General features: G+C 37.1%; 1 protein-coding gene across 1 annotated transcript in view; it reads left to right on the plus strand.

Moving 5' to 3' along the window:
- The window catches only part of rsrc1 (arginine and serine rich coiled-coil 1), a 236,644-nt gene that overhangs the window by 10,276 nt on the left and 210,396 nt on the right, over positions 1–15,972 (plus strand). The window contains exon 3 of the mRNA XM_003218172.3: positions 1,666–1,791. Within this exon, the coding sequence (XP_003218220.1) occupies positions 1,666–1,791 (126 nt within the window). The remainder of the gene's footprint in view (positions 1–1,665; positions 1,792–15,972) is intronic.

The following is a 15,972-nucleotide window of genomic DNA, read 5'->3' on the forward strand; positions in this document are numbered from 1 at the left end:
CTGTACCCTTTTCCACAACATTCCATAAGGATCTCTAAATCTTTTATGGGTTAGTCACGAGGAGGAAGTGAGAAAGCCCCATTTTACAAGGATTGTTTTCCACATATCAAGATTCCAGTACCTTGCTAATGACAGTAACTTTGCATTGTTTCATTAACTAGGCCCTAGAAATGTATGCTTGCTTCCCAGCGATGTACAGATCTTCTTGTCACTTCACATGCTTGCTTCTAGAGTGGAATTCCATGAATCTTTGAATTGCTGTTACAGTGTGTATGCTATAGACTTTTTAACTGATTCGCATTTGTAGACAGCTGCATCATATTCCTGTTTGAAGTCCTCCTCCACAAGTGCCATTACAGTATGGCCTGGATATTCATGGTGGGATATGTTTCCAGAGTCTATGTGGATATATGGAGTCACAAATAATGGTGAACTCTATTGTTTTCAAAGGGGCAAACCATGGAGGTACTGAGAAGGGAGCGTAGCGTGTACAGGAGGGTCTATTGAATAAATTAAATTGTGGATAAGTAAAACCACATATATTGGTTCCATGAATACAGGGATTGTCCTGTGTATTGACATGATCTGTGGTGACCCAAATAATTATTATACACATCTGCTTTGAAATATAAGGAGTAGTTGAATGGGAAAATAATTGCACATTTATCCATCTGTTTAATACTCCACCACTGCATACTGGGAAGCCCATCCCTCAGTAGTGTAACCTATTGATGTATAGTTGATGCATACTATGAAGTGAATTTGATTTAAATCCACACTATACAATTCATACAAAGTACTTCTTGAAGAGCCTAAGCTTCGTGGGGAGGGGGAGGTAGATTTGTGTTAAAACTGACTTGAAATGATGGATCAGCTTTGTGGGAACACTTACCAGGGAGGTTTTCCACGAATGTAACATGTTACATGTAGTTTTGTTATAAATACTTGTACAATATCAGCATATACTTAACTACGTACAGAATTGCAGAGACTATTATAAGAACATAGAATGTGAGAACCATGAATCAGCGGAAACTACATATAGTAAAACAAGAAATGGAATGTATATGCCTTGAAAGGAAGCTATGACCCTGACCTGAGCAGGGTTGTTGATGACAGAGTGACTTGGATGGCAGCTAACAAATGTCTTATTTAAATACATATGATATCTTAAAACTGGAGTATTTTGAAAAGGAAGGTAAGGATGTATAAGGGCAGTCCAGTCAATGAAACAAGACAGATCAGGAGGGGGAGCTTTCAGATGGGTTTTTGATGCAGTTGCTTCAACAAATACCCAATGGCCAAATGGAAATCTAACATTATTTTATGAAAAAAGAAATTAGTAACACCACAAGGTAGGCACCAAGTAAGCATCATTGAAAAGAGAAATTCTTTACTGCCCTATTACTTCTAACAAGGCCTTATCTTCCAGTTTCCTTGCCTATGAAAGTAGCAGACCATGGAGGATGGTTTATAAAGACTGAGTAGAGATCTATGTAGTTACCTTTGAACATATCTGCATTTGATATAGGTAAGGGTGTGTTCATGTGTTCTCCTTTACATTCTATATTACCATTTACCTAAAAAGCATTAATTCCATAGCAGTACAAATTAACTACATCATAACCTGCTGCTAAATGGTATTTTGGTCATATCTATTTTTAGGCACAGACATCGATCTAGCAGCAGCTCATCATATGGATCCAAGAGAAAACGGAGCCGTAGCAGATCAAGAGGGCAAGGAAAATCATATCGGTCTCAGAGATCAAGATCAAAGAGCAGAACAAGAAGGTACTTTGCATAGATGGGAAATATGTTAATTAGTATCAAATATGTTTTCATAAAATGCTCAGACTTTTATATTAACTAGGACACTTAATCAGACTAGATATTCAAGAAGATATTCCTGCAGAATTCTGGGGCTTGCAATTTAGTGAGACCCAAGACCTCTCTGGCTGAGTATCTTAAAGGCGTCTTCCCTAAACTACAAGCCTCGGAATTCTGTAGGAGGCAGCCATAAGATTTCAGATGGGATGCATACTTCCTGCCTACTTTTTCAGTTCTAGTATGATACTGGCCCTAATCTTTTCAATTGCTACAATAAATTCCCAGGTTTTTACAGACTTATTCAAAACTTGCTTTTGTTGCATTTGTAATTTGTAAGAAAACTACTTCCCAGATTCTTTTACCTAAGGTGTAATATTTTGGCTTTCATTTGTTGCACCGTAACTTAATCGTTTATTGAGTCTCTTTAGCAAAATTTTAAGTTTTCATTCCAAATTATGTATTTAATTCACCAACACTTTCTTTCTTTTTTCAGTTTGGTCAGTTATTTTATCAGTTGTTCTCTTATATCAGCTTTGCTAGGCTCTAAAAGCTCATTTAGGTTCAGCTGGAAGAATCGGGTCTTGTTTAAATCATTGTAGTATTTCTGCCTTCCAAATATATATCTTTAAGTCTCCATCCCAATTGTATTTGTTTTTTTCCAGGGACATCATGATAGGATTATAATAAAATATTTTTAAAAGGAGATTTGTCCATCTTTTTACTAGGTAAGCCATATTCTTAGAAATCTAGAACATATCTATTCCAGAAAAAAATCATGATGATTTGGAAAAAAGTAGTCTCTAGAGCTTGTCTGCAAATATCTCCCATCCGCCTATTGATCCAAAGCACTCTACATTTAAAGACGGTTTTAGGTGGTCTCCCTTCCTCTTCTCAATACCTTTATTATAACATTTATCAGTATTAGGAAAAACAACTCTGGCTCCTTCTTTGGAGGCTTTTAAGCAGAGGCTAGATGGCCATCTGGCGGGGGTGCTTTGAATGAGATTTTCCTTCTTCTTGCAGGGTTTGGACTGGATGGCCCGTGAGGTCTCTTCCAACTCTACGATTCTATGATTCTGTCTGTCATTCCGCTGATCTCTGAGTCTGTTGCTATAGTTTGCCATATACTGTATTGTCAAAATCACAAGAAATGCTTTTCTTTCTCTGAGTATTTGCATTAATATTCGAAGCAGATGCAGCAGTTTTAAGATGAAAGTAGTATTCATTAGTACTCATGATCTATTCTCATGAAAAATGAGTACGGTATTCAGATCTCTGTGTGGTATAAACAAGGATACTGAGCTGCAAGTTTCCTATGAGTATGAATGAAGAGTTTTTGACACCATGTGTGTTGGTTAAAATTTATGAAATCATCTATAGCAACTGAAAAATTATTAGTAGTTTGTGGATTGCAGAAATTTCCAGGTGTTCTGTAGAAATCATAGTTTTTCTTTTAGTTTCTGTTAGATTCTGAATCTTAATTATCAGATTCTCTTTGTTTCTGGTTGTGGGGGATTTATCTATATGGAAATGTTTTGTTCCTTCTGAAGGAGCAGCTATGCAGTTTGACGGTGCTCTGGGATCCATCGCAATTATTAAAGCTCAGGTAACATTTGTGGTGAGGAATTCTCCCAAATTTGATTTTTCAGGGAAATCTTTTCCTTGATCAGTTTAACTTGGCTGCATTGCCTTATGTACTGGTAACCTCATTTTTGTATTATTGTGTTGTGGCAAATTCAGAAGTTGCAGCCTAGTGGGACACCTGACACTGTGCCTACTGCACTTGTACTTAAAGAACTGATTGCCTATTCATTATCAGAATTTTATTATTAACGTACAATAATAGAACTTTTAGCATCAGGTTATCTGATACACTATAGAGACACATTAGATTACCAGATTCTTTGAAGAAGACTGTGTTGGTTATGCTGCGGTCTGCAAACTTTAATCTAATGGCAATATCATAATAGTTCCTCACTGTGTTGGCACCTACCCTTTGGCATGTGTTCTGTCTGTTATATAGTAATAGCTGGGATTTAGACCTTTGGGGATCTATTTAGAAGAATGATTTATGTTTTTCAGACATATCCTGTTTGCTAAAAGCTACCTCATACTCTCTTGGTTTTCAATGACTTTTTCCCTGATTAATTTGTAATGAACATTCTTTTGTTTCATTTGTTTGTAAACTATGGTGCTTAGAGTTTATAAACGGTATCTGTATCTCTCCTGTAATATAACTATTGCAGTGAATAATTTGAGTCAGAAACTTTAAAAAAGGCACAGTATATTTTTAAGTGTCATGTTTTATTTGAAAATAGAAATGTCATATACAAATTATGCCTTTTTATCATTTTACTGGTGGCAGCACCAGAACTTGGAAATGCTACTTTTTTTTTTACTGTACAGCCAGCCCTTCATCCCTCCCAGTTAGTAGGGCCGCTATATTTTACTCAAAGTGGAATATTTTTTAGGAGAAACCATGGTTAAACCAAGAAGGCCAATACATGCAAATATGTTTTTCATATTATTTGGAAATCTTTTTGGAAGAATAAAAATAAAATATATACTATATATTTATATACACATGTATACTAAAAGCCGCTTTGAGTCTTTGTATGGAGAGAGAAGGCGGGATATAAATAAACATAATAAACATAATAATAATAATAATAATAATAATAATAATAATAATAATAATAATAAACCAGTTTCCAGTTAAAATTTGTTTCAGACCTTTTAAAACTTTCAAAATGTTTTCCTTTCTTCTGAGAGAATCCTATAATATCAGAAAAGAGAAAATAGAGGAAAAGAATCCAAGGTCATATAATAGATGTTACATCTTTTGAATTATTGTTTCTTGTGTTGGGCTTGGAGTAGAATTCATAATGTTTACAGGATAGTACGATTTTAATGAGAGCTGCATCTTAGCTTTTACATTGTTTTGTTGAGAAACTGATTATAAATTGCATGTTTAATTGTTTAAAGTGTTGAAAATGTAAATTATTGGACTGTGAGCTCTATTAAAAATGGAAGTTTTTCTTCTTGTATTACTTTTTATATTTTAACCATCAGCAATTTGATTTTTTAATCCAAAAGATAAATATGTTCATATTAAAATTATGTATTTTAAATACATCTCACATCAAAAATTGAGGCTCCCTGGTAATGCTGAAGGTTTAAAATTGTCCTTCAGCAAAAGGGTATGATGCAAATAAGACTTAATAAGATCACAAACTGAATTTCAACAAAACAGCCAAGATTTACATTAAATTAGGAATTTTAAAACTGATTTAGTTTGTTTTACTGAGCATTTGCGTAATAACATTTCGCCTTCTTGCAATCTTTTTAAAGACAATAATTTGTCTGTGAAATGCGGGCACATCCTTGGCAGAAAAATTGAAAGTAACAGCTCACTTTCAGAAACCACAGATATAGTGATATAAAGAAATATTTCAGCCCTACAAAATTTAATAAATCATCCCATTTCCTAATTTGATCATATTAGATGCTGATGTAGGAGAAGCATTTCAAATGCCATCTACTCATTAATATACATCAGTCTGGGGAATGGAATAGAATACTTATGCAGAGATGTCACAGTTAGTGTTTCTTAGTTTACTAAGTGGAACAGGTTGATGTGATACTGAGTGCTATTTGTCAATGTCTTGTTAAAATGGTTTGGGTCGAGTTATGGAGTCCAGAAAAACGGTGGCTGATAAATCAAAAGTGGATTGAGTGGACAGGAGGCAGTGATTGATATTGTGACAGGATATGAAGAAAGGAATCTTGATACAAGCATGCACAATATTGAATATGAGAAGGAAAATGACCCTGGAGTATGGATATTATTCAAGGAAATGAGAATAATAATATCAGTTTGAAATTATTACCGTGTGAAGATTAGGATACGGCAGTTCTTATTACAGTATTATATGTCTTTTGGATGGTAGCTTTAGAATTATATACTGTTTAAACATAACACTGAGGTTTTACTTGCTAGTGGCATAATTATTTGTTTTCTGGTCATTTTTACAGTTACATTTTCATATGACGTATACATATGTTGGATAATTTAATCTTTTGATTTCTGAAGACACATTTGAATAAAACAAATAGTTGAGCATAATTTTACTCTACTGTAGATTTGTGTTCTAGTTGTATTAATTGTATGCCTTAGAAAAATGATTTTAAATCTAAAATTCCTTTCAGAACTGATACTGGAGATGTGTTAATGTGAGTGTGGATACATTAGTCTAATGTACATAATGAAATATGGCATTTTCCATGGGTTGCTGCTATTTAATCCTAATTATGTGACTGGGTTGTCAGGATGCAAACTCATTGTTGCCAGCAGCATCTATTATAAATCTTTCATGTCTTTTTCACATTGGTTATATTTCTGCATTCTTACTGTGTAGGATTAAAGTTCATATGCATTCCATTAAAATATTTTTTGAGGTTTGCAGAAATTAAGATCCAATGTATGTATATAGAGATAAGTAAATGTTATTGCATTGATGAGTATGGGTAGAGGCATGTAAGATACCAATTTTCATTAAAATTTCTCTTATACTGGAAACATAAGTTACAGTTCACAATTACTGTTCCTAAGCTAAACTATTAATTGTTGTTAATTAATAACTATTGCTTAATCTGACTGGGAGCCATGTTAGCATTTCTTTAAAATGATAAAAATCACATGTTTATTTATTAAATTAGTAAATAGAACAGATCATTAAATGTCTCTGAGCACTTAGAAAGCAATGCTATGGTTACTAAGAATGAGCATGGGATTCTTAAAAGTGAGTCATGTGATTCTAACCAATTTTTTTTTTTTTTGGATAGAGTTTCAAACTTGGTAGATTGGAGGAATGCTGTGGGTGTACCTTGATTTCCATACCATTTTTGACAAGGTCCCTCATGATATTCTTGCAAGCAAGCTGATAAAATGTGAGGTAGATGATGATGTTGTATGGATGGTCGATGGATCGAATCCATAGAGTGCTCTCAAATGGTTCTTTATCATCCTGGAGAAAAGTAACATACAGGATGCTAAAGAGTCTGTTGTGGATCCAAGTCTAACTTGGATAAAGAAATAGATAACATGCTTACAAGATCTGAAGATGACTCCGGAGTGAAAAGAGTAGCTAGCACATAGAAGGCAAAATCAGGATTCAAGATGAATTTAACAGATTGGAGAACTGTGCCAAATATAACAAAATGAACTTCAACAGGGATAAATGGCAAGTATTACATTTATGTAAAGAATTACATTATGTATCGTATTACATTGATGAAAGCAAAATCAAATGCACAAGTGCATGATGAGTGACATCTTATTTGAAAGCATTACATGTAAACAATTCTGAGTTTGGAAAGAATGCCACCAAAGAGACAAAATAAATGTATAAGAAAAAAGATTGCCTTGAAGAGTATATTTCTATCTACCTGGTAACAGTATTGAACATATAGCCCTCTAGGGATTATTTTGACTATTAGACTTTCATTATGCAGCAATCCTGGTGGTGTAGAAGGTTAAACGGCTGAGCTGCTGAACTTGCTGACCGAAAGGTTGGCGGTTCAACTCCCTCTATTAGCCCCAGCTTCTTCCAACCTAGCAATTCGAAAACATGTGATAGTAGATCAATAGGTACTGCTCCAGCGGGAAAGTAATGGCGCTTCACTCAGTCAATACCGGCCACATGACCTCGGAGGTGTCTATGAACAACACTGGCTCTTCAGCTAATAGAAATGGATATGAGCACCAACCCCCAGAGTCAGACACGACTAGATTTAATATCAGGAGAAAACCTTTATCCTTATCTATGCAGTAGTCAGAAAATCGTGACTATAATCTGCTTTCAGTGGATACAGGAAAAATGTGAAATAAGTTTAATAATAATATAATAAAATTTTATTTATATACCGCTCTATCTCCCCGAAGGGACTCAGGGAGGTTTCGAACATTAGGGCGAAACAACATACAATAAATTAACACAGCAAATTAAACACATTGTTAAAACAAGACAAAGAAAATTCAGTTAAAATAAGCAATCCTTCGATCAAGGGGTAGGAATCATTAGTCAGGGCAAGGTTGACATGATCCATTTTTAGGAATAGGTAACTTAAACAACATATCTTAGGACCAAGAGGTAGTGTACCAGAGTAGAGTCTGATTTGACTAATGTATTTATGTATTTTAATATTAAAATACTAATGTAGTTTAGTATTTTTTTCATTTTTTGAAGATAGGAAAACTTTTTAGAGTCCATAAATCCATGTTCTTCTGAAAGATGAATCAAAGGGGTTTCACTATTAACCAGGATGCCCTACAGCAGAGGCAACTATGAGCAGTGCAATTGCTAATGATGAAATTGGAATCAGGTCGACAGTGTATGCTATTGTATTTTCAGTTTCTATATATGGTTGTAAAAGCTGGACGGTGAAGAAAGCTGCTAGGAAGAAGATCAGCACATTTGACATGGAATGCTGGAGAATAGTTCTACAGATACTCTGGATTGCTAAAAATATAATGGGTTCTCAAGCAAACCAAGCCTGAACTCACCCTTGAAGCCAAGATGACTAAACTGAGACGTTCATACTTTGTACATATTGTAAGAAGATATGACTCACTAGAAAAGAAATTATATGATTGTTAAGCTAGAAGGCAGTAGGAAAAGAGGAAGACGGTGTTATGGCTAGGTACACTTAAACAAGGGAATCACAGCCCTGAGTCTGTAGAACCTAAGCAGGGGTGTTGAGGATAGGGTGATTTGAAGGTTTGTCATTCATAGGATCACTGTAAACTAGAGTCCACTTGAAGGCGGTTAACAATATTAATTTTCAAAAATGATAGTGCCTACATATTCATAATTGTCAACTTTTTGTCTTAGTCAAAAGTACAAACGTGATTTAGGCTAGAAAGATAGGCATTAAAACTAAAATGTTTGGGATGACGCCTCCATCTCTTTCTTTCTAAAGTGACCTAAAAAGCCAAACGATTTTTTTAATGCACATTGAAATTTCAAATTATTTTCTAACTGATAGGAAGAAAATCAAAATGACCTTCTTGCACCTGAGTTCATAGTTACAAGGTATAATAATTTCCTGATTGTATGCCACCAGGATATCTAAAACACACTGTATGGCTGGCATTACAATTCAGTACTTAAAAGTTGTATTGTTTAATACAATTTAGCTGTTCAATTTACCTGTTCAACATCTGTTCTTAAAGCTAATGCTCAGGGGGTGGCTTTCTTAGCTTTAAGGGCTGTTTTCATTTCAAATATTGTTTAATAACATAAACTTTCTCATTGGTTTTATATGAACACATAAAGGAGATGTTTGATATAATTAAAGCTGCCTCTTACCTTTTCTAACAGAATTAGATGTTGTGCAGCGGAATGCAATATGTTGGTAAGCTCAGTGAAAACTGGATGTCATAACTTAAATGAGCAAAGGGATCCACCTGTACAACCCATTGTTTCTGGACTTTCTGCTTCTTATTTCTTATCCACCCAAATAAATGATCGGATTACTGAAAGAGGAAAAACAAACACTTGTTCTAAATGGTAAGAATCTGATTTTCATGGAATGGAAAGACTGCTTTGTACAAAAGTTACCAAAACATTTTGTGAAATCTGGAAATGTAAATTTTTTTTTATTCAACACACATCTATGAATGTATATGAATTGGATTGAAATGATGTGATTCATTGGACCAAGAAAACTATCCAGAGACTCAAAATAGAAACCTATTTCTTTTACTTTTGGAAGATGATGAGGGAATATGGAGACAACATTAATACATTAATAGAAGTATATTTGTATGGCTCTATGAAGAAAACATAAAACCAGCATCCTCTCTGTGAGAACCTCAAGTTGACCTACATGGAGATATTATTTATTAAATGGTATGCCCCAAATGATGCTCTAGGTAATTCAGCAGGAACAACATACATGTACAGGCAGTCCCAGAGTTCCAAACATCCGACTTACAAATGACTCATACTTAAAAATGGGGGGTGAGACAACAGGAAGTGAGAGAAATCTATCCCTAGGAAGGGAAATTCACTCCTGAAAGAGTTATCATGGGGGGGGGGGGGGGGGAAGGTGTCTCCACCAATCCTTGTTTCCACAAGAAGTCAATTTTTTTTTCAATATTCAATTATCACAGGGACAGAAAGTGAGGTGAATTCTTCTGAACAGGGGCAGACAGCAAAACTAACACCACAGGGATGTTAACCCTTCCCTATACTATCCATATATATACCTGGAGTTAACACTTAAAAAATGTACCTCTTCCAACTTACAAACAAATTCAACCTAAGAACAAACCTAAAGAACCTATTTTGTTCGTAACTTGATACTGATAATACCCCGTGCCATGCCTCCATCCGCAGATTAGAACCCTTGCTGGCAAACACCTATTGTCTGGATTCAGTTTCAGTTTGTTTTTCCCCATCCAAGCTATTACTTACTCCATGCATTCATTCAGAGGAGACACATTATCCTTAGCTGACGCTCTTTTTGAAGTCACGAAAACATTAGGGTGTCATAATCATACGGAAAACACCCCCGCCCCATGCCTACGGATGATCTCTCCCAGTAGTTTCATGTAAATATTAAAAAGCATTGGGGATAGAGTGTCACCTTGTGGAATGCCACATAACGGCTCGCAAGCACCACTATCTGGAACCTGCCTGAGAGGTATGACCGGAACCACCACAGCACAGTGCCCCCAATTCTCAACCCCCCCAGACGTTAGAAGGATTTCATGGTCAATGGTATTGAAAGCACCGAGAAGTCTAGAAGCACCAACAGAGGTCCACATCCCTTTTCAGTGTTGAGATGGAGATTATCCACTAAGGTGACCATAGCAGTTTCAACTCCACATCCTGCTCTGAAGCCTGTTTGAAATAGGAAAGAAATGTATGTCATCCAAGACTGCTTGAAGTTGGAGGAAAACTGCCTTCTCAACCACTTTGCCCAAAAAAGGAAGGTTAGAGACTGGCCTGTCATTATTAAGGTCCAGGGGATCCAGGGAGGGCTTTTTTTTTAGCAGTGGTCTATTACTTCTTTTAAACAGGACGGAAAATTTCCCTCCCTGAGAGATGCATTAATAATTTGCTGTATTTGAGATTGAATTGCATCCCCTCCCTGGACAACCAGTCAAGAGGGACAGAAATCAAGAAAGTAGGTTGTCTTTCTTACTTGCTTCAGCAATCTGTCCACCGCCCCGAGTCCCCGTTGGGGAGATGGTGGCGGGGTATAAATTGATTATTATTATTATCTGTCCACATCAACAGTATTCACCAATTGAAACTGATCCAGTGTAATCCGACTCACAGAGTTGCCAGACACCTCATTGTTGGCCTCTGCTCCAATGACATCATCTATGTCGGTTCTTATGTGAGATATGTTATCTGCAAAATGGTTTTTAAAATCATCACAGTCAGCTATTGAAGGTTCTGATAATGGGTTCAGAGGGTAGAGTATCTGAGTTAAACCTCTAACCTCTCTGAACAGCTCAGGCAAAGGTAAAGGCTTTCCCCTGACGTTAAGTCCAGTCGTGACCGACTCTGGGGGCTGGTGCTCATCTCCATTTCTAAGCCGAAGAGCCGGCGTTGTCAGTAGACACCTCCAAGGTCATGTGGCCGGCATGACTGCATGGAGCGCCGTTACCTTCCTGACGGAGTGGCACCTATTTATCTACTCACATTTGCATGTTTTCGAACTGCTAGGTCAGCAGGATCTGGGGCTAACAGCAGGCGCTCATTCTGCTCCCGGGATTTGAGCCTGGGACCTTTTGGTCTGCAAGTTCAGCAGCTCAGTGCTTTAACACACTGCGCCAGCACCAGGGGCCCACGCTTCGCTCTTCCCTGGGTCCAAGTGCCTGCTGAACGAAGAGGCTTCCTCTCCCTTTGGCGGCTGCTTGGATCCAGGGAAGCGGCAAGCGTGCCGCTTCCCTGGGTCCAAGCACCTGCCGAACTAAGAGGAAGCCTCTCCCTTTGGTGGCCACTTGGTCCCAGGGAAGCGGCACGCTTCCCGCTTCCCTGGGTCCAAGCGGCAGCCACAAGGAGAGGAAACCTGGTAATCCGAGTGATCCGGGTTGACCGAGCTGAGGTCCGCCTGTTTAACTTGGACTACCGAGGTTCTACTGTATAATGAACTTTATATGAGTACTAATATAGCTGGAGTGCCAATATGATATTGTGGTTTGAGTGCCAGGCTACAGCTCAGTAGACCAGGACTTAAATTTCCGCTTTGTCATGGAATCCTAACTGGGTGATTTTGACAAGTCACACTTTCACCACCTCAGAGGAAGGAAAAGGTAAACCAATTGGAATAAATATTGCCAAGAAAGTTCTGTGATAGTTTAGTTTTAAGGATACTATAATTGGAACCAGCATGAAGTCAGTAACAACATCAGCAACATCATCATCATCATCAACCTAGTTAGATCCAACATATCCAAGAGCTCATGTATTTGCCATGCTATTATTTTGTTGGAAACTGGTTTCCAACTTGTGTCATCATGGTGTTTTCTTGACAAGATTTGTTCAGAGAGATTTTGCCTTTCCCCTCCTCTGAGGCTAAGCTAATCCAGTTCTTAGCTACTAAAAATGTTCCTGGCTGCTCCCAAAACTGAGTGTTATGGTTCAAGGCTGAATCTAGGAGTATACCCAGATTGTGGATGTTGGTGTTCGAGGGAATTGCAAGCGTATAAAAGAAGTACATTTCCTGAATTTGCCTCTTGACCAGGTAGGGGTGCTTCTGACTTTTGTAGACTAAGATTTATTTTAATCACCTTCATCAAGTCCTTTAGCAATATCAGATACTGATTGTGCCTGTAATCAATTCATTGAATAGATGAAAAGGAGAGAAGAATTGAGTGTTTTTATCATATTGTTAACAGTGAACCCCAAATCCTCCTTTTTTTTGGGTATGGTCTCTTTATGTATTTGTGGAAAATGCAGTATAAATATTGTTCAAAATGGTTTCTCAGAATAGTTCCTTGCATATATATTTTTAATTTAATTTAAAAAATGGGAATAGAAAGGAACCCAAAATATTTGTTTTTGAATGCATGTAATGTTCAGTATTTGGCTTCAAAGGATCATTCTTATCAGCATTAAATTATTTTTCAGATTTGATTTAGAATTAGAGATTTAAGAGGTTTTATCAGATTCTTTTAAAGAAGAAATTTTGTTATAATCTGAAAGACTTTCTCAAGAAATAACAAAACCTTTTATCATCTTGAATGAAATAAAATATAAAAAGAATGAAGTGAAAGCTTACTTGGTATCCTTGAGCAGCAACCCACCAATGAGAATATTACCAAGATCTAATTGATTGCTTTGGGAAATTTAACTTCATAAGGCAGAGCCAAGGGCTCTTAAGTTATCAATAAGGGCAGATAGCTGCTAGTGACGGCTGCTTTGATGCCTTTCTGTGATACAAAAAAAGCATAAAATGATGTGAATGAAAAATATAGCTAATTTGTTGCTGAATGCTGCTAAGTATTATAATTACATTTTTATTTCATTAGCACTTCAGATGCATGTGTAAGTCATGAGACAGATACAAGCATAGCTCTTCTTTGCAGACAATGTTGTGTTTATATATTTCATTCAGAGAAAAGCAAATGAGAATAGTGAAATTGTGTTTTTCTTTCAAGATTCAGGATTAGAGTTCCCTTCCTAGAAAGGCTATTTTTTCTTCCTTTCTTCACTTTTGATTTTTCTTGGGAAGACCAGTGTGTTTTCTCAGGAACTGCCTATTTGAGGATTTCTCCTGAAGCTAACCAGGCTGTAGTGCCACATCGGCTGCCTCATGTTATCAGGAAGATGACATCCTCCATGTCTTGTAACTTAGTCTTCTCCTAAGTGCCAGTGTGCTCCACCAAAGCTATTTGAACCCAAGGACTGGCAGGCATTCTCAGAAGAGAAAAAGCCTTCAGAAATGCTGGCCCAAAATGCCAATTCATGGCCTGAAACAGGTTTCAAGAAGAGACAGAAGATTTGATGTGCAAGGTCTTGTCACTGCAGAAAAACGACTTGGTTCCAATCATGTTCCTCCCTTCAAGAAATCCTGCCAGTGATTTAATGGATGAGTTACAAAACAGACTTCTTTGGATGGAAAAGCTCCTGGTGGCATAGGAGAAGGTGTGTTAGATTCCTTCTTGTCAACTGACTTGGGCTGGAAAAACGCTAAGATAGAGAACTGCCTGTTTTTAATGATATGAAACATTCCTGCAAGTGTTGAAAAGAGGCAAGGTTTTTGATGATGCTCTGACCCGAATAAGTCATTCTGGGGTCCTTTTATGAAAGACCTGTCTCTTCACTCTGAATCCTTGCCAAATGCCTGGTCTTTGTTATTACATATGTATTGTTCCCCTTCCTTTTCTTTCAACAGCCTTGAGAAAGCAAAGCAATTTTTTTTTGGTAGAAAAGTGTTGGGCTATTTTGAGAACTAAAATCTTCTTGTATACATCCTGGGACTCAATCTCTCTTTTTTTACTTTTGATTTATTGGATGTTTCCAATCCCTTCTAATTTTAGTCATAAAATCTACCAGATGAGGAAGCAATTCTATAGGTTCAAGTATAGACTCTGGCCTGTAAACCAGACTAATTTTCTATAGCAGATTAGGCAACCTATTGAAGAGGTGAAGGCAAGTTGTAGCTGATGTTTTGCCTTTCCAGGAATATGCTGGCTTGACTTTGATGTGATTTGTGCTTTTTAAACATAAGGATACTAGGAGTGAGTGGAAAGTACACGGGTAATAATGAGTACATTGTGCTAGATTTCAAAGCCTCTGGGGAAACCATCTCCCTTCCACTACATCTATAAATTACCAGCAAAAGGAATTGCTAACAGCAGTCTTCCTACTTAAAGAAGGTCCACCAAGAATATCTATGTCTATATACTAGGGTTGAATGAAAAGTAATGCCTCCACCTTCGTAACTCCTCAACAAATGGCAGTACTGGTATGCGGCAGGAACTGGCTTGTTCAGTAGACTCTCCTCTACAGTTCCATTTGGCGGGAAGCCTTAGCATTGAACGGTTGTGTTGTTAAAGTACGAAGTATGGAACCCTGCACAGGCGGTCGGTCAACGTGACTTAAGCAACGTGCAGTCATTGAATTTTTGACAGCAGAAGGTGTCACCCCAAAGGAGATTCATCAGAGAATGCAAACTCTTTATGGTGATTGTGTTGATGTGAGTACTGTGCGTCATTGGGCGAGTAAGTTTAAAGATGTTGTGGTGGGAACATCTGACTTGCATGACAAACAAAGAGTTGGACGTCCTGTGACAGCAACCACCAAGTTTCACAAGCAAAAGGTTGACAGATTGATTCAGGACGATCGCCATATCACTCAGAAAGAAATTTCAAGCACAATCGGCATTTCACAAGAATGTGTGGGTCACATTATTGCTTTGCTTGGCTATCGGAAGATCTGTGCACGATGGGTACTGTGAGACGCTGGTTGCGGAAACAGAGTGTCGACTTCTCCTGTAATGGCTTCAGAAAACTTGTTGGCAGAAATGTATCCAATTGTCTGGTGATTATGTGAAAAAGTGAATAGTGGTAGTTAAAGAGCATATTCTAAGGATTATTTCTGAATTTGATTTATTAAAATACTTTCATCCAAACCCAAGTAACGAAGGTAGAGGCATTACTTTTCATTCAACCCTTGTATTTAAGATTTCTCACTCTGGTACAAGATAAAAGAGTGAGATTTTACCAGACTGTATGTGAGCTCCTTACAAGATGTTCTAAACCAGTGGTTCTCAACCTGTGAGTGCCCAGGTGTTGTGGCCTAAAACTCTCATAAATCCCAGCTAGTTTACCAGCTGTTAGGATTTATAGAAGTTGAAGGCCAAAGCATCTGGGGACTCACAGGTTGAGAACCACTGTTGTAAACCGATGATGATGATGATGATGATAATAATAATAGCTTTATGTATACCCCACCCCATCTCCCAAAAAAGGGACTAGAAGTTTTTTTACAATCATGAAATAAAACATATTAGATAAATATGTTTTATTATTATTAGATAAATATGTAAATAAAGGAAGACATGTCGCCTAACCACGTAATAAGGTCTCTAAGCTGGATTTGATCACCTTCACACAAGCAG

This window comes from Anolis carolinensis, chromosome 3 (assembly GCF_035594765.1).
Source record: "Anolis carolinensis isolate JA03-04 chromosome 3, rAnoCar3.1.pri, whole genome shotgun sequence".
Lineage (NCBI taxonomy): Eukaryota > Metazoa > Chordata > Lepidosauria > Squamata > Dactyloidae > Anolis > Anolis carolinensis.